At 39.4% G+C, this 20,000-nt stretch overlaps 1 protein-coding gene across 1 annotated transcript in view; it reads left to right on the forward strand.

Moving 5' to 3' along the window:
* LOC137972729 (uncharacterized) overlaps positions 1-20,000 on the forward strand; it is a 50,456-nt gene that overhangs the window by 16,448 nt on the left and 14,008 nt on the right. Inside the window, exons 4-7 of the mRNA XM_068819449.1 lie at positions 1,725-2,032; positions 13,634-13,781; positions 14,701-15,018; positions 15,440-15,742. Coding sequence (XP_068675550.1) covers positions 1,725-2,032; positions 13,634-13,781; positions 14,701-15,018; positions 15,440-15,742 — 1,077 coding nt within the window. The remainder of the gene's footprint in view (positions 1-1,724; positions 2,033-13,633; positions 13,782-14,700; positions 15,019-15,439; positions 15,743-20,000) is intronic.

Consider the following 20,000-nt stretch of genomic DNA (forward strand, 5'->3'; position numbering starts at 1 on the left):
TATAAATTTGAAAAAAGGTGGGCCGACGTTTTTCAAATTTACCCAAATTCAGTCCATTTCAATCCTCTCCAGTTTTGTCCATCCATGTCCCTTCTTGGCTTCCCTGTGTTTTGTTAGAGTTCTTCTATAGTTTTGAACAGTTATTTTGATATTTCAGTTAATTCTATGACCATTCGATCAGTGCTGAAAGTGCCTAAAATTGCGTGACCTAGCCCCTTTAAGGAAGCTGCAAAGGGTTTTTATCTCAGAGCACTCGCGTTTAAGCCATACACTTAAACTGGTCGCGTCAGCTGATGAATCCAAAAGTGTGGACAGAAATAAAAATGCGACCTACAATCGCAGAAACTGGGAAAAAAATTTCTTAGAGTTTAGCAATATGTCGAAACTTACCTTGTACACCTTCGTAAGTTTCTTCGCAAATTCTTTTACAATTTTTTTTTCTAATCATCTTCCAACGATGTTTTCACAATAAGTTCTACTGGATTAATTTCTACTGGATTAAGTTCTATTGGATTAATTTTACGTAAAAGTTTAATGGAATTTAATTTTCAAAATGGTTTTTAAGGTATTTTTCCAAACTGATTTTAAAGGACTTGTGGCAGTGTCGTACTGCTGCCATCATGGCAACAGTCGGGGACTCGTGGACAACCTTTAGAAACTGCCTGAAAAAAGTAGTAGACAAATATCAAAGTGTTTCCCGTCTAAAAGATCTCTGTTGTAATCCTTTTTCTTTGGAAACCCACTCGTGCCTGTGGAAAACCCTTTGGAGCCGCCATAACAATCCTCATTTAGACCAATAACTCATAAGTCGCGATCTTGAATGCGCTCATTGGTTTATGAACTTGAACACGGATTCATTACTCTGCCGTTGAGAGGAGTCCTCTAATGTAAGAGTGTAAAGTCGTTTTCTTTAAGAAAGAAGATCGTGTTTTTATATTTCAAGAAACAGAGATATCTGTTTAGTTTAACGCCTTCAAAAACCGGAATTGTTATTACCACACAAATGAATAGTTCTCTCCGTGTGCGCTGATTGGCTAACTCGGAGTTAATTATCCAATTACTATTCCTCTCCGAGAAGCCGGCGTGCGAGATTTGAAATTTCCGACCACATTTTGAAAAAAAAAAGTAAAGTAGCTTTTTGGTTCGCTTTTTTTTTCAGCTTGTGTGGTGTATTCTAAAACAATTATTCACCTTTTCTCCGGTGACTAAATGTTAAATATCAGGTGACTATAAATTTCAAAGTTGTGCTAGTGGGTATCTTCAACATTTAGAGTGGGACAATTTTTTTTTTCAACTGGATTTGCTTACATTGAGGCCCTGTTAAGGGAGTTTTATTCGTCCCTTATCCCTAAAATTACTTATCAAAACTATCTTGGTTATCCCTTATCCCTACAATTGTTTTGTCAGTTATCCCTTATCCCTAAAACCTCTAACAGGGTCTCTACATTTTAAGTCTGTTGTCACCGAATGAAAAGCCAACCTTTTCCGGTTCATTATAACCAAGACAACAATTATGCTAATTCTGGATAAATAATTTACTTGGAACTTGGCTCTAAGTTTTTGCCGATGTATAGTCAGATGCGGTAATGAAACAATGACTGAACAACGGCGCCTAGGGTATCTATCTGGAAGTAACCACATTGGTTATTAAACTTTTGATGTTATAAAATAGACAGCTGTGAAATCCACTTATCGTGTGAATATAATCCCATATTATTTTTTAGGTTGTCAGATTCAAGCAATTAGCTTGTTCATTAGTGGCAGAGCCCCAGATCGCGTCTTCTCAGCTTCCTCATCCAGAGTTGATAACGGACCTGAAAATTGTCGACTGAACGGAAATGGTGCATGGTTACCAAGCACCAAAAGAAATGCTAGCGACTTCTTACAAATCAACCTTGGTTATGAGTTCTACATTTGCGCCACAGCAACTCAAGGAAACCCAACTGTTGATCAATGGACATCAAAATACAAGATATATACATCGCTGGACAACATAAACTGGACAACCTACAAAGAGAATGGGACAGAAAAGGTTTGTCATTAACTTTTCAAGAAAGATTTGCCATACTCTTTTAAACAAATTCTATGGGAAAATTCAACGCCTGGCGATGGAATTTCACGTCAAATTTCACCCAAAAAACCACAGGTACCCCAAGCTAACAATGTAATTTGAGCATCACGATCAGTTAAAATAATAACCGTTTGTATGAGAATTTGCAAACGTCTTTAGGAGTCGAAAATAAAAGTACATGAATTGAACAAAAATGCCTTTCCTTGTCTTCTCGATACCTTTCACGCAAAGGAATTTGAAAATCGCCAAAATGGGCTGATTTGGCCCTTAACAACATGCTTGATTCGGATCTTCCGCGCAGGAGACCTTTCGAAAACACCTTACCGACCGGGCCAAAGGTTCAAGTTGTTACACACAGGGTGGGCGATGAGGCCTTAGTCTCAGTACCAGGTACAACGTGAGGCCCTTCTGAGGAAAGTACTTAGCTGTCACGCACAAACGGACGATGCTCACCGAAGTGCTGATGCATTAAAGATGTTTCGTAAACAAAACATAAACATTCAGTTTGTTTACAGTGAATGTGACACTGACATTGTCGCCCACCCGGTGTGTAACAAATTTGAACCTTGGGCCCGGTCGGTAAGGTGCTTTCCAACGGCCGTGCACGGAACTTCGTGGCAGAGCATTATCGACGGTCCTCGATGGAGTCGTTAGATTTGTGAGCCGAAATTCCCGCACCGCAGCTGCTTTTTTCCGATAGAGAAGGTATTAGTTAGAGGAGGATTGTAACGTGCACTAGGCTAAATCTGGAGGCAACCTGAGCGTTCAGAGTAAATTTACGGTTGATCTCCTTCCGGGGATATGCGAGACTGCCGCCAGCAAGTAACCAACCTAGGGGAGTCATATTCAATTATGAAAGAGCATTGGTAGAACTAAAACTCCCTAGAATCACGCTGAAACGGCCAGAAATGCTAAGAACAAACCATTAACAAGACAAGGAGGTAAAGTAAGAAATTCTGGTGTATTTTTATTTTAATGCCCTAAATAACGATAGCTAAATTCCCCATACAAACTCTTACAGAATTTATGTAACGCAACAACGATTCTCCGTAAGCTTGGGGTACCCCAACCTCTTCCCCACGGTCTCCCTTCTTCCCTTCCTTGGAGCGGGAGAAGGAAGAGAAGAAGAAGAGAGATCCTAGGGGAACCTATGGAAAAACCAATGTATCACAAAAATCTTGGAATTCAAGAGTCAGATGGTAAAAGTTTCTTTGAATTGCACAGCGTTTTCAAAGATGAAGTCAGGCATTTAGTTTATCTTTTGCCGAATGTTGCAGTATTCAATGCACTTAAAAAAAACCAAGTAAAAAGCCATTTCAAAGAGTTGTCTCGACTGTCAGAAGCCACGAAAATCTCCTCCGTTTTGCCTCTGTTGCTATGTGAGGCCATGCGCTGTCACACTGGAATATTGATCAGCCACATTTTAAAGTCGCAATTCCACTCTGAATACCTCGTCTTGATAGCCAATCAGATCGCGAGAATGGCCCTAGGTATGCGATTCACTTTAGGATCGCATTGCTAAAGGTAAACTCGCGTTCTGATTGGCTATTGGAGAGGAGGTATTTACTTGTGCATGAAAGGATATCGCTGACGTGAGTCAGAAATTAGAAATTATTATGTTTTCAAAAACATTGTCTCAGTTTACAAAGCAAAAACCTGACCAAAGAGAGGAAACAGAAGATTTTCCTTGTTTTAATTTAAAATATGACTTCCTTGAAAGATTTTCTAAGAAGCAGCTTTACGCTTAAGAGCACGAGAACAGTGGTGGAGACAGGGGGGGTCAAAACATTCGGCTTCCCATACCTTGCTCTCCCACTTCCCGTAATTTTATCTCCTGGCTCCCGCCCTTTTTAGTCCTGCTCCCTTCCCCTATGAATTGACCTCTTTACAGTTGTGTGCCATTCTCTTCTCCACAGCCTCGGATCTACCCAAGGCTCTGGGAAACTCTATGTAGGAGAACATGCGCCGTAGCGTTCTTACAGCAAAGAATTCGCTATTTGAAGCTTACGGCCTTTGCTCATCACTCCTCGTGCTAACATCAATGCACCAATTAGAGACGCTTTTGATTGTTCTTCACGAAACCAATGAGAAGACACTTTGTTTCAGGGTTCCCTACAGCTCTTCTCTCCCTCAGTCAAGAGAAGAGCTCTGGAGTCGAGATTGAGTTGTGTGCTTAGTTACCTGGGCCCGGTTGTTCGAAAGCCGATTAACTTAATCCAGGATTAGCATAAACTTTTCTTTCATGTTTTAAACTTTTTGGCGAAAGTTGTTTTGCTTATTTTTGTTTTTCAAGATTGACTTCCTCTAATGTAAAGTTTTGCCGATTGTCAGCGTTAAACAGCATTTGGGAGTAGAGAAATAATCTCTTTGGGTAATTTTTAATCTGGGTATTAGCGTTAATCGGCTTTTGAACAACCGGGCCCAGGTCTTTACATGAAAGTGAAGCTAGTGATGACCCTGTTATGATACAGACCTCCCTCCTTTTCTCATCTTAATGATGTTTTTGTCACATGCTAATTAGTAAGAATTTACATAACAAAAGCAGTGAGGTTCCTATCAAAATAAGATCAACTCCAGCCTCACTTTCATTCATAGGCCAGGTAACTAAGCACACAACTGTAAAATGGTGTATTGTCTCATGTTCTGATAAATACACGTTTCCTGGGGCGGATCCAGGTTATTACAAAGTGAGGTCTGATTAAAGGTGTCGCCGAGAGCAGCGCACCTGTTGGGGACCCCTAGGAAATTTTGGAATTTTTAGTCCTCGGAAACGCGATTTCCGGCATTCTGAGGCAAAGTCAGGGTGTTTTATTTTCTTGTTTTTTAAGCTAAAATTCCACATTTTTGCATTAAAATATTACAGAGCTGTACAAAACAAATATATATGTTATTTGCGAGCTGTGATTTCCGTGTAGCGAAAAACTGTGACCAAGGTCTTGAAAATGCTGCCCAAGGCCGTAGGCCGAAGGGAGCCTTTTCAAGACCGAGATCACAGTTTTTCGCTACAGGGACCGACCCTTAGCTGGTAAATATCTTTTTTTTTTTCTTTTCGCCCTCTCTTCCTTTCTGAAGTCACTTTTTAAAGTCTTGACTCGCACTGCATTTGACAGCGAATGCAGTACGCTACTTACAAACTGAACGTTTCAAAGAGAAATACTTATATTTGAATTCTATTTCCATGCCTCTTGTCTACTAAAAATCTGTTTTGAAACACTTAGTTTTGTATGTAAACGGATTCAGTCCCAAAAAATGGAAATTCAAGGTCATTACACATGCTCATGCAACCAGGGCTAGGATTCCACCTGGGTTGGCGGGATTCCGCCCACTCCCAGGGCCAATCAGATTGCAGGATTTGCAGAATTCCACTCGCTCGCGTATTGAGAAAAAATTTCGTAGTGACTGGCGTAGTGCAAACAATTCGCAGCAAACAGTTAATGTTAGGGAAAATGTCTGGATCACAGGCCTGGTGAAAAAAGAACCACATTCCCAGCGAACCAAAATATTCAAATGCCGGTACTTCTTAATCAGAAAACGTTTTAGCTACATTGAACAGCAGCGAACTAGCCCTCTTATTTAAGATGTACTTGTATTTATTTTATATTTCTACAAGTTCATGACGTTACGTGTTTTAATTTAGGGGGCTCGATCGAACCCCGTGAACACTCCCTCCCCTCCCCCCCAGGTCCGCCCCAGGGTTTCAACAATCAGTCCGGAGTTTGTTGGGATCATAAAGTCATAAAAATGTGGAAGTGGGATATGAAGAACTTGCAGCGAAATGTCACCACGTAGGGAAATCTTAGTCCGTTCTGATTCACGGTTATACACCGAATGCATAAATGGGTCCTCACTAGCCCCGTTTGCATGGACAAAGAGGTGTTTCTTGAGAGTGAGGCTAGTGAGTCTAATTAGCACAGAAACAAAAGAATACATTTTTGGCCGCCATTTATGCATTCCGTTTATAAGGAGCAAGCTCCCAAGAAGGTGTTTCATGCACGGACTCGGACCTTTCACTACCTCACGGGAAAATACTAAGACCTATTAAAATGGTCTTCAAACGACATTTTTGTAATGAAGTCGCGTCGCTTTGCCTAGACTTTCGAAAAGTCTGTCTTCTCATGTAGATGGCGTGCGGAACGAAGGACTTTTCATATTTGATTAGCGCCAATTTTAGCAACCCAAAAACGGGTCTCTGAGCAATACCAATCAAAGTAGTCCTCGTGGACCCCAGAGGATAAGCTCAGGGGGTAGAATTGTTAATCAAAATTTGCCATTCGCAGTGAAGCTTGACTTTCACCAGAGCTTCTAAGGCCACCGGATATTCCGAATTGCGCAACTATCACGGGAAAACAATTCAAGAACATCTGTCTTGCAGAGGTATGTTTGTGTCTTCTCCAACCGGAGCTGGGAAAAGTCTGGCCTTTGAACTAGCCCCGTATGCTTTTGATCGTTTACTTGGAGAGGATTGCCATGCTATCGTCTTCGTATTTTTTCCACTGATTTCACTCATGAAAGACTTGGTCTCTAGTCTGAATTGTCGTGGCATTAGAGCGTCATATGTAGGAGACAACATAGGTATAAACTTGTGTTTGGAAGTCCCGAGGCGATTCTCAACAACTATCGACACATTTTTCGTCGAATGGAACAAAAAAATTTTAAATGCATGCATATTCATCGGCAGTACTTTTTAGCGGGTGACGGGTGACGGGTTGCGGGTGGCGACTCACGGGTGACGGGTGATGGGTAAAGGGTGACTGGTGGCACCCTGACACGATTGGTAAATAGTCTGCGTACACCTTGATTAACGCACAGTAGATTAGACCAACAACTAGTAAACCAAAAAGAACGTACATACGTAAATTAGTGCAACAAAACGTTTAACATAGCCCCAACTTCTAAACCATCAGTCTCAAGACATACAATTCGAATCACAATATCAGAGAGCTTTAGCCACGAGGACGGCAACGGTAACGAGAACGCTACGAAACAATGGGTTTAATGAGGAAAAACAATCGCACGTGCATTTTAAATTTAAGTGCATTTACAGTGTATTGGCCATCCTCTGCAAAACAGCAACGTGAAATGACCAAATTATAGGTTTTCTCTAGAAGGTAAGCACATAATGATAAATTTTATTTCTTTTTTCTTGCTTTAAGGCTGTTCAAAGTAATTTAGTTCGCCAGCATTTTCCAAGTTACCCAAATGGGGACATCGCAAAAGTGTCACAAAAAGTTATATATTTTTTTTGAAATGACGTTTGCGTTGCCGTCGCTGTCGTCGTTGCTAAAGCTCTCAAAAAACCGCAACTTGTAAACAATCATAACGAAAAATCATTTTCTAAAATACTTCTGCTAAGGCCAGCATGGAGCAAGAAAGGTGGAGCGATGTAAAAATTGTTTCCGCGAAGTTACCCGACACACCCGTCATGTGAGCACGTGCTAATTTGATAATGCTTGCGTCATCAGCATGTGAATTCAAGTCAAATCACATAACTTTTCTCATGCACGGCTACAAAACTATGCAGAGTTTACTTAAATTCTGTCCGACAACTTTTTCTTTTGATTGTCACGTATTTTTCCTTTCGACTTTCTGTGTGGCATGATTTCTCAGTTATTTCATGTCTTCCATTAATTTTCGAAAATAAACTCTTGCAAAAAAATAGCCCTCGAAAAGTCGTGTATATAGGTTTATGAATTTTATTTGAATTTGTGCTATCCGTCACCTCCTACCCATTGTGACCCGCCACCAGTCGCCTGTCTCCCGCCACCCGCCACCTGTGGAAACGTCCTGCCGTGTATTCCTTGACAAGTCATTGCATCCGCCATCACTAAATGGAAAGTTTCACTGAGATGTATTTTTTACCCCGGTCTAGCACGTCTCCTACACCTGAGGCCTACCTGATCTTTCATGATTGAAATCAATTGACTTTCGTGACGATTCGAAGCTTTCCCTTTCTTGTTAATCTTTCGCACTAGTGTTTCGTTTCTATCAGCACAAATAACGGTACAGAGTGTTGGTCCAAAAATATCACTGGAAATCTCCTTTCCAAACGGCGTCTCAAGATTGAAATAAGCTTTCGTTTTATTCCGTTTTTGTTTCGGATACCTTTAGCACAAAGTCAACAAATTTCCTCTTTCGCTTTCGTAGAAACAAACACTTTTTTCATCGGATTGCGCCATCAAGTGCAGGACTTGCGAATGACGTCAACGCCTTTTGGGCGCGAAACTCAAATGAAACCTTGGAAGCGAGATAAGTTGACCTTTCTCAACTTCGTCGCTCGCTCATCCACATCGCGTACGAAAAATCACGATTTGCTCGCCAAAACATTTTCTCCTGGGATTCTCGTGAGGTCGACTTGTGGCAAGTCTACGCTATGCCGTCTTGCAGCAGTTACGCGACAACCGCTTGACATTTGAGTGATGTAACCACCCGTGAAAGGGTTTACAATTTCACTGGAAGTAGGCCTACTTTTCAACAAAAGCGTGAATTTTTGTTTGCTTGGTTGCCAGAAGGGGGGTAATGCAAGCCAGATATCATTTGTGCTCTTGTTTTTTAATGTGTTGTAAGGCATTAAGAAATGACAACAAGTAGCGTTTTGCATTTCTCTCCCGCTTCCTACACTCTTAGAACTCCCGCATCCCGCCCTTTCCTCTCTCCCCTCTCGTACTCCTCCCGCCCCTATTCTCCCAGGCTCCCTCCCCCCTGTCCCCCTCCACAGAATACGGCAAATCTGCACCAGCCTATCGCCAAATTAAAAAGTACAAGTTCTTCAGCGACCGTGGAACAGCAGCTTTCAGTGGTAGAGTACACAGAAGATAAACTAGATGCCAGTAAATGTTTCCATTGATTTTCAGTCGAATATTATAATCCCAATGGTAGCAACAGCAGTTCTGTGTGTTGAAAAAAAAAACAGCGTTTACTCCGTTTTGCCTCCCAAAAACTCACGTTACTAATAGACGATGTATTTTAAATTAAAGTCCAATTCGAGTAACTGTTTAATATTTCGAGGAAAACAACTTACCAGCGTATTTGTTGAGTTGACATTGTTTGTTTAGATGCACGTCGTACTTTCAGGCGCTGTCGAAGATTTTTTCCCCAGTTCATGAATTGTGCTGGTGAAATACCTGATCTTAAAACTCTCCGTCCCAGTGCATTCAGTTTGATGATATTGAATGTAAAATATAAATCACAGCCTATGTAAAAGTTCAGAAAACGAATGAACTTTATTCGTCTTGATTCCTATTGCTGGCTATTAATCACTTGAATGGCGTTTTAGCGCCCACTGATTACTGCAACATTCGACTAAGGACATTTTTATAAAGCTATGCGATTCAAGGAAAATTCACCACCTGACTCGTGAATTCCATGTTAAATTTCACTTAAAAAAACCCGATATTTCACACTTCGTGATTCGTGCGATATATCCGGGTTTTTCACGTGAAATTTAACGTGGATTTCCCTCGTCAGGCGGTGAATTTTCCTATAGAATACGCAAGTATGCATGCCTCGTTGATTTCGTATTCATTTAAAGGCGCGTTTACACGACAGAGGAAAGATGGCACAGGTCCGATAAAAAGTGGAACGGTTCCATTCATTTTTGTAAAGAAACAGTGAACCTTTATCCGTTCTGCTACGGGACCATAGGCGCCTATGGTCCCGTAGCGAAACAGATCGGAGCGCAATGAATCGAACTCCACAGGTACGTGTTGTGCTGTTGTTTGAGTTTGTTTTCAAACGAATATTTCCGTGGGATAGAAATGAACTTGGTCTTAATTAGTTAAATTAGCTCGTCATTCATTAACAGAAAAATGCCGTCGTCGTGGTCGATAGATTCTGTGAGCTGGTATCCATCCTCGTCGACTAAATCAAGTAAAGCATTGAAATTTGCCAGCCTTCGAATGCCCGCCATTTTGTTTTCAATATCCGCGGAAGACTAGAGACGAGACAGGCAGCGAAAACGTCACAAATTTAATGAGCAAAAACAATAGCTTTGCACGCTCTGCACGTGCATTTTTCATTTTTGTTCATTTCTTTCACGTTTTCGGCAAATCTACAACGTGAAATTACCAAATCTCAAGTTTGACGGGGAACATAAACAAAAGGCAGCAAATTTGAATTTTCTGTCGTAGATTCACCACCGTATCTTCTAATTCAGTTCCTGGAAAGTTACACTAGTTTTTGGAAGTTAGAGAAGCCGACAATAATTAATAAACCTGACCCCCTTACAATTTTAAATGACGTTTTCGTTACCGTCGCGTCGTAGATCTTAAAAAAAACGGAAGTGAGCTGTTTTCCCTTTTTCTTCTGATACCCTTACGCCATTCTTAAAATCTCTTTTCCTCTGGATTACACAGAGGCTGTTGTAGAGGCTGACGCATTGCAGTCTTGCCAATAAATTAAGTTTTTGATCAGTTTATAATATTTATAAAAAACTGTTATTTGGGCCATTTAGAATTTTGTTAGCTAGGCTTAGAGGAATGCGTGAATTGAAAAGTTTTTGTAGGCTTAAAATGTGTTTGAACATCAAGTAAGTAATGCTGCTGGCGAAAGGTGGACCCTTGAAAACTTCATCGTCGAGAAAAACAATGCGCTTTGACAACATTGAACTAACAAACTCACGCATGCATTGACTAATTAATCCTACAGGATAGTAATTTCAACATACAATATTGGTTTCTAAATGAGCTGTTTACCTATCTAATCTTACATATATGTATAGTTATAAAAAATGCTAAAATTCTTTTAAACAAATACTAATGTTACCTACATGTATGTTACAGAGACTAAATTGCTTAAAACAAAATTTGAGTACTTTTTTATAGGAAATAATAACTATTGATAACAAAAAACATAATTATAAAAAAAACCTAATCTATAACTATCGGGTTGGTTCTGCCTCAAAAAACGCTTTCAAATGTCATATGGAAGTGCATCCCATGCTGCTGCCCCTCGACAAGCAAAAGATCCTTTGAATCAGTATTGCTTAGGTTTGGACAAGTGCATATCAAACTTGCTTCTTCGGATGTTGTAGTTATGCATCTCGGAGTTCAACAAAAAAGCACGCTTTTTTTAGCAATTACCCCACACAAGGTTGCAACAGTCGAAGTACGGCTGTACTGATCGATTAATAGAGTCCAATGTTCTTAAGTCTTTCTTTAGAGGTCTAATTTTATACTCACTATTTAATATATACACAAGCAGGAGTGTTTTATCATATATAAGAAGTCCTGAGGGCGAAGTCCGAGGGATATTTATATCTGATAAAACACGTGCTGCACGTGTTTGAAATGGCTTAAAATACTCCTCCATATTCAATAGCCGTTTTGACCAAATGGGATAAAGACCGTTCCTCCATGAAAGGCGGTCTAGTTCAGTTCGCCTGGATATCTAAAAACACTCTGAACAAAGGAGACGTTACATAAGAAGACGCGCCAGTTTAGTTCACCTCGAAATCGAAGAAATGTATTTCAGCGATGTATAAAAATGTTATTCACTTTGCCCGGTAAGTGCAAAAATGCTCCGGTTTAGTTTTTTTAGGGCTCTTGAACCGAGGACAACATGCCTCTAAAATGACAGTTAAATTAGGCGGCTAACAAAGAAAGGAGTCATGAAATGCATAGGATAATAAACATGAGGCATTACGTAATGCCACTAGTGGTATTATATAATTCTTCATTTTGCATCCCATTGTTCATCTATTTACCCCGCTATTTCCCTGGGGCCACGTTGAAATCCCTCCCCAGGCTTTCAGGTTTGTTTTCGGTGAATTACTAGGTATAACAACTTACTCACGTGTGTAGAGAAATTCATCCATTGGTCAAAACGACTATTGAATATGGATGAGTATTTTAAAGCATACACAAGCCATTTTGCCGGTTAGGTCAGTACGATGTGCAATATGTGATTATCCTATGACAGTGTAAATTCATCAGTGTGTACACTAAGCAACTTTTTAGTAGCTTTTCTTTCTATAGGTTCATCGTATATACTAAGGGTGCGTTCGATTGACTGTATTCTGGAATAAGAATACATGGAATAGAAGTAAGAAAGCCTTCGTTTTTACGGAGGTTCGCATCGAAATTGTCAAACAAGTGCTGAAATGCTATTTTAAACCTATCTTTATTATTTTTGTTACTTCAAAACGCCAGAAACGTTTCGTCTGGAACCAACTGTCCTATAACTCGTTTTCGAGGCCTGTAGATGCCCTCTTACTTTTGATTTTTTCTTATGGGGCACCTGTATATGAAATGTTCTTGGCCAATTTCTTCCTGAGCATGCCGAAATGTAGATTCATTTTATCCCCTATCTCTTTTTTTTCAGTATATTATCGACCCCCACTGGAAATCTCGTTTATCATTGTCGTCTTAGAATTACGACCTAACGTACTGTTTATTAGTTTTCGAGTTTCTCTTACGTTGTCGCTATTTTCGTGGATGCAGTAGTTCATTATTCGCGAGTAAATTTGATTGTTGGAGGGAAATTGTTCGTGAATTCACCAAAATGGTTGATTTCGTTTTCCCTTGTGGTCCACATTGAAAACATGTCGTCAATGAAACGTTTCCAGTGGGTAGGTTAGCGGGAGTGGCTTTTGCCACTGTAGTCTCCATTGCAATTCCGTGAGTCTGCGCATGGGGATTGAGTTAGTAAAAAAACACCGGAATACAATGCATCTATCGCACGTTTTATTTGACGTTTTGAAAATACATCCATGAGAGTTCTAAGTTCATTTAGTTTGGCTTTGACAGTAGAAAGTTCATATTTCACTGCTTTGTTCATCAGCTGGTACATGTAGCTTTTTGGTTGGAGTTGATCTTGAAGGAAGATCTGCTGGCGGCTGAGTGGATTCTCTTTAAGTTGATTTTCTAGTGGAACTTAATCAGCATCGGTCTTATTTCTCTTACCTATTTATAATTTTTATGGGGCTCCTCAAGTTTTTCTTTCATTGTTTTGCTGAGGGAGAGGGAGGTAACACAAACGTGGACGGCATGATTTTAGAGTCCATTTAAGGACGGTGCCAACAATTGTTATTGCCCATACGTTCTACGCATTTCGAGATACTCGGGTTTCCCATGGGTGGTGCTTACTCATACAGGGATATTTTTGCGCGGTTTAAAACTATGCGGAGAAAGCAGAACTCAGAAAGTGCTCTTGGCATGCAAAAATAACATTGGGGATAACCATCCATTTTTCGGGGCTTCACTTTGGAAAAGAATGCTATATACATTGCTTCGTATTTTACAGCTTTTTACAAATATTGTTGATTAATTAACTTTGAAAATGTTTGGTTACTTCCATTTCAATAACACTTGTAAAGATTTGCTATTCCCGCATATTCGTAAACCGGGAAAAAAATACCTCTGAAGTAGTGAGCACCGTCCTTAAAACAGCCGCGGTTTCTAATACTGCGACAGTTGACATTAAACTTTTTAAAGTATATATTACCACCGTGAATTTGTCTTACCAAACAGAGGCGTCTGTCTTCAGCTTATATTCAGGTTACTGTCATCATCTGTATCATCGTCACCGTCCATAATTGTGAGCATAAATTTATTTTTTTTTTTGCAGGTCTTTCACGGAAATACTGGGCGAAATGACATTGTCAAGCATAATCTTGAGGAGGTTATCATAGCGAGCTTCATCCGCTTTGAGCCAATTGACTTTTTTGGTCATAAGGCATTGAGAATTGAGCTCTATGGAGCACTTAAATCTCTAGGTAACTCGTGATCTCTAGTTTTGCAGATCCATCTGCATGCAATTATTTAAAAAGACAAAATTAGAAAAGAAAAAATTAACCCCATTTTAACTTTTTCTTTATGCGTATATGTTCAGGAATAATACTTGACAGCCTTCTGTTAGTATTGTAAAAGTTCAACATATCATCTACCTCTGAAATGATGATAATCAACGATTCCAAATTTTCTCTGGATTGACTGTTATCGTCAATTTAGATTACTCTGTTCCAAGTCTTGTGGTAGCAGATGAAAAGAAGTTGCATCCCTGGACGGGATATGAACCTGGAGCACCTACTGCGAAGGAACTGTTTTTATCCACGTAAGAACTAAAGATCGACTGGCTTACAATTGCACCAATTATTTATCAACACGAAGTAGTAAATATAAAATCATTGCTGAATAGTGGTTAAGTCTAGTACTTGATTTTAAATGGTTAGCTTTTTCTTGACGTTTGGTAATCCACATTTTCTCCTGTTTAAACTTGTTTCTTAGCTGGTGATAATGCACATTTACTGCGACATTCGGAAGAAAAAATATATTGACGTAATTAAAAAAATAATTTTCTGGCTATAGCGCTGCGGTACTCTAGTGGTTTGGTGAAAGGGTTATTCATCGAACATTCCCAGGTTCGAATCCAGCGAGTTTAGGCATTGGGGTTCAGATTTTAAAGATAAATATTCATTTCCCATGATCCCTATCAAACGCTAAGGGTCCTAAATTGACGATAATAGTCGATTTAGGGAAACTTTGGAATTGTAGATAATCGTCATTTCAGAGGTAGACTGGATGGGTTGAAAAGTTACGGAGAAAGAACGATTTTCTAGCATATTTGAATTAAGTTAATGGTGTTTTTGGACTTGTGCGGAATTTCAGCAAATAATTTCTTTTTCTCCATACCAGTTCCTGTTGAAACTCCTATTCTTGTCTTGACTGCACAATCGTCGACTAGTGTTGCTGCCTCTTGGAAACTTTCAGAACGGTACTACTACGAAAGAAAGTTGATATCCTTTAAACTTCTATATCAAAAGGAAGGCTCCAACGTACAAATACAAACTATCAAAGATGCCAAGAACGTTCGAATTGAGAATGGTTTGTTGGTTTTCTCCTCGGAAGTCACAGGGCTTGAGAAATTCACAAAATATGAATTTGAAGTGTATGCCTTTAGTTCGGTGGGGGATGGACCAAAGCGTTCCTTAAAGACAAGGACATTGGAAGATGGTAAGGGTCTGTAGCTTTTTAGCAGGCTTACTTTAGTCTATTAGGGACAATTATGGTGAATTACAGCAATGAAATCACAATTTCCAATGTCCATAGACACAGCTGACCCTTTATTAAACTTATAGATTTCTATCTCCAATTATTCCATATGTTGTGGGAGAAAGTAGTCAAATGCAGTTGAAAGAAAAATTGAGATATTTGCAAATGTGGAATGCATTGCCATGGTGTTTTTGTTTCTGATAAGCCATCTTTCTTCATTTATAATGTCACTTCCTTCATCAAATTGATTTCCTTTTGGGGAAGAAAGGAAAAAAGAAAGTTACTATTCAATTTAGAATGGTTGAATCGCTTTTCTTTTATTTCATTTCATGGGAAACGTTCATTCTGATTTCTTGTCTTTGTTGCATTTTAAATATTTCAGTCCCATCAAAAGCTCCTAGCAATTTTACGGTGACTGCAAACACATCTACGGTTATAATAGCGTCCTGGAAGCTTCCTTCCCCCGACTCCACACATGGAATCATTAGAGGATTTAAAATATTCTTCCGGAAGAAAGGCTCCGATAACAGACCAGAAACCATTTTTGTTTCCAACGCCTCCATGTACACCATACCAGTCACTGGATTGGCTAAATTTACAGAATATGAATTTCATGTGTTGGCCTTTACATCTGCTGGTGATGGAATGAACAGTTCTGTTCAATTTTCAAAAACAAAGGAAGATAGTAAGTTGTATTGTTTAAATTGACTTTTGAAATGACAAGGATCCCTTGAAGTTCAGCCTTTCACCCATTTCATTTTAAGTGTTGCAATGTATAGGTAAAAAACGAAAATCTTTGTTTTAAGGCTGCAGATTGTACCGTTTTATTACATTACATTGCACCCATTTCATGTACGTGTATATACCACTGGAATTGTTCCAGTCATCACTTTTCCCCTAAACTTTTGGCTACAAAAGAAAACCATTTTATGGAAAGCATGAACCTATACGTATTTTTAGAATAAAATGAAATTTGGAAAGATCATTACGGTTAGTTGAGCAATGGAAAGGAAGCCTAAAAAATCCAGGCTTGAATGGGATTCGAACCCATGACCCTGCAATTGCACTGCACTTGCTCTACAAACTGAGTTATCAAGACAACTGGGAGCTGGTCACTTGTAAGTAGAAGCCTGAAATAAATCAATGCGCAGTAAACTGGATTCGAACCCATGGCCATGCGATTGCACTGCACTTGCTCTACCAACTGAGTTATCAAGCCAACTGGGAGCTGGTAACTTGCAAGTATCTCGTCCGTGATGATTTTCTGGAAAGATCACCCCAGTTAGTTGAGCAATTCATTCTCTACCTCTGAATTAACGATAATCGTTAATTCCTAATCAATTCTGTTCTGCATTTACTATTACATGTATCGTTAATTTAGATGACTGAAAACTTGATATGGATTATGGGAAATGGTCATATATTTTTTAAAAGATAACCCAAGTGTATGGACATAGGACTTGACCCGGGGAATGTTGATTAATTTAACCAGTCACCTAACCACCTGACCACCACACCTCTAGCTGTCTATGGACAATATTTTACTGAAACTGTATTGTCACTCGGCAACAAACAATATTAAACACTGCAAATGGTCAGTTACCAAGCTAAACATTTGAAAGTCAAAGCTTATGCCTAATTAACCTAGCTTAGGCCTAATTACTGAGCAATGACATCAACAATGCTATAGGACACTTGAAGAAATCCTTTTATTGAAAACGCGGAGTCTTGATCTTCAGTGGTGAAGCAGAACGAGGCAGGACTTATAGAGTTGAAACTCCGGGTTCAAATCCAACCCACTGCTACCAAGTCCTGGGGCACAGTGTCCTAAATTAACGATAATAGGAAATTCAAAGCAAATTAGGAATTAACGATAGTCATTATTTGGAGTTGAGATCGTGTCGAGTTGAGTCACCTTAAACAGGTGCAAAGGAAGCATCTACAATTGTAGGCTTGGAGAGAACGACGAAAGAGCGGAAAAAACATGAAAAGAAAAAAAAACCATGAAAGGCTCGATTTTCCCAAAATTTGTATTTAAGCATTTTACTACGAGTGTCATTTTTTATTTTTTTCCCAACATTTCTTTGCGTGCAAGGTCTGTTTAAGTGCTGCCTACTTTATGCATCATTGTGGCTGATGGGGCTTTTTGTGTTTTAGTATGTACACATCATTGCCCACTGTTAAACAATGACTCCAGTCAATCTCTTTTCCCTTTTCTTAGAAACACCGTTGTAGTTAATATATCAACTGAAGATAGTTATGAAACTCTACTTGTTTCATTTTTTTTCTTGTTTTCTGTTTTGGCCCTTAGACCGTGCACAAACCACACCCTTCTTCTAAAAGACAACCAATCAGAAATTTTGGTTCATTTATTCAAAACTCAAATATGAACCCAGGACAAGATATTGTGCATGGTCACGGTCAGATTAACATGAAGTGTGAAAGCATTGTTCAGTCCATGTATATGAGCTATGAAAAAGCAGGTCCTGCTGGTAGCAAGTCAAGTGACTAAAGGCAGGAGATATTTAAAAACTTCTTGGATTTTGGGAGCTTATATGTGACCACACGTTGTCAGGTGACTCTGTAACCTGTAACCGAGGTTTCGGCTTATTGCTTTTGAAGCGCCCAAACTTTGCTCATTAACATTCAATAAGTCCCAGCAGATCACAACTGCCAGGGTTAGGGTGTTCTTTTTTTTTTTTTTTGAAGATCAACTTAACCTATATTATCTTTAATACCGGCAGAACGACAAGTTAATTAAGGAGCGTGAAAAAACACAATTTGTTACTACCAAGAGTGTGAAGGGTTACAACAATACCTTATCTGCCCTCTAGCAAAGCTATTTTCTTGACACTGAAAAACAAGGACACTTTCAAAAGTACACTTTAAGCTGGCTAAGAAGTATAACCTTTGTTTTACAACAGCTACTTCTCTCAGTATCAAGAGACGTTCTTTCATCCATCACTTTCCAATTCACATGGGACCAGATTTCCAACAAACATAAACAAGATGACTGTCTGACCTAATTAAAGCTGTGTGTATTTTCCTAAAAGTTTCCAAGTCTAAACTATTGCTGTATAACACAACATAGAATCTATTTTTAGTAATGCTGAACAACGACTACATGGCATCTGACAGGATATGGCGATGTGGATCCGCATAATTCACTAAAATCCGCATCCTCCGCATAATTACGATATTTTCCGCATAAAACAGAACAAATGCCTGATATTAGTGATAAAACAGCTGCCTACCACCCTCACAAACTAAACGCCAAAGAGGGTCACTATTATTTTTGAAACGCTTATTTTCCTGAACATCGAAGAAAAAACGCCAATTGGGTTCCAAGCTGAAAGGTCGTAAGCAGTTTCCACACGTTTTTCGGCAATGAGCCTGGACACTAGTTAAACCGTGTTGTAAATTATAATTTCATAACATACCCTGGGCTCAAGATTAAAGAAAAATCCAGTCGCAATTTTGCGACAAGATATGAAAATTTAGTTGCAAGTTATAGTTGCAAATAGGCTATTTCCGAGTTCATGTCTGCCTCCTCTTTAAAGAGAGTCTAAGTGCGAAGTTTTTCTTATGAAAATTAGCTTTCATTCATATGTAAAGTAGAACTAATTACCATCACAAAAACTTCGCACTTAGACTCGCTTTGAAGAGAAGGCAGACATGAACTCGGACATGGCCTATTGAATATCACGGGGAAAATAGGAGCCAGCAATATATATGAGTAAAAAACCACCCAAAGTGGTGAATGATCGAGGGAATGGATCGCGGTCCAACCACATTACAATTTTGCTCAATATCTCCAAATTGAAACGAAATTCATACCAATATTAAAACGAAATAATTTTTTATCACTTTATTTATTTTAGAAATATTTACGTCTAAATGCCTTTATTTCAACGGTGAAAGCTGGCAGAACTGCGGCTCCTCCAGATAAATTATTTTGAATGACCCAGGGAAAACATTCAGTCGCAAATGCAACTGTATTGGTTGCAATTTCGAGTCCTTACTTACCATAGGCATGCAAACACATTGGACGGGCCTAATTATTAGTGTAATATCCGCATAATCAACGCATGTTTACGCAAAATATGTCTAGGATATCAGAGCCCCTGAGGCGAGCCACAAAGGTCTAAACAACTCTTTTAATACAGCAAGGAATACCAACACGATTCACACACCTTGTCTTACGTTCCCCAGATGTACTATCGCTCTCATCCGCTGACCTAATACAGTACATCCCTTTCTCTCTTTACCTTAATGCCTACCGTCCAATATAAAAAAAGTTAACTATGCAAACGCTTCTTAAAACATGTCTTAGAACTCTCGCTTCCATACTTATACTGAAGAAAACTTAATGTCAGTCTGGTAATATTAATTCAAGACTCTTGCAGTTGAGTAATTGCTTGAATGTCACTCTCGAAACCCAACAACAGGTTCGATAATCTAAAGTTGTCCTAGTTTAGTATAAAACAAAATCAATTGGCCGTTTTGAGCGGCTAACAATTCTTCCTGATCTCCTCAAAGGTTTATCAGCAGGAGAAGCAACAGAAGGACCAACGTCTGGTGGTGATTCTGCCATTGGTACAGGATCCTCCTCCACAGGCGGCAACTCAGTTGCTTTGGTTTCGTTTCGGGGTTCAGCAACCTGTAATGTACTTTCCCGGTCTTCTCGGTCTGGTGTTAGAAATGGTTTGAGGTGCTGAAGATTTCGCTTGTACTGAACTCCCTGTGGTGACTGTACTACCACCTGGTCTCTGTAACGAGAAATTACTTCATAGGGTTCCTTCTCATATGAAAGTGACAGTTTATTTCCTTTCTTCTTCTCAAGTAGAACCGTATCTCCTTCCTTTACCTCTCGATCCCTTGCCCGAAACTTCCCATCAACATAGTCTTTGTTAGACTGTTTCCTTTGAGTGTCCCGATCACGG

Source organism: Montipora foliosa, chromosome 10 (assembly GCF_036669935.1).
Source record: "Montipora foliosa isolate CH-2021 chromosome 10, ASM3666993v2, whole genome shotgun sequence".
Lineage (NCBI taxonomy): Eukaryota > Metazoa > Cnidaria > Anthozoa > Scleractinia > Acroporidae > Montipora > Montipora foliosa.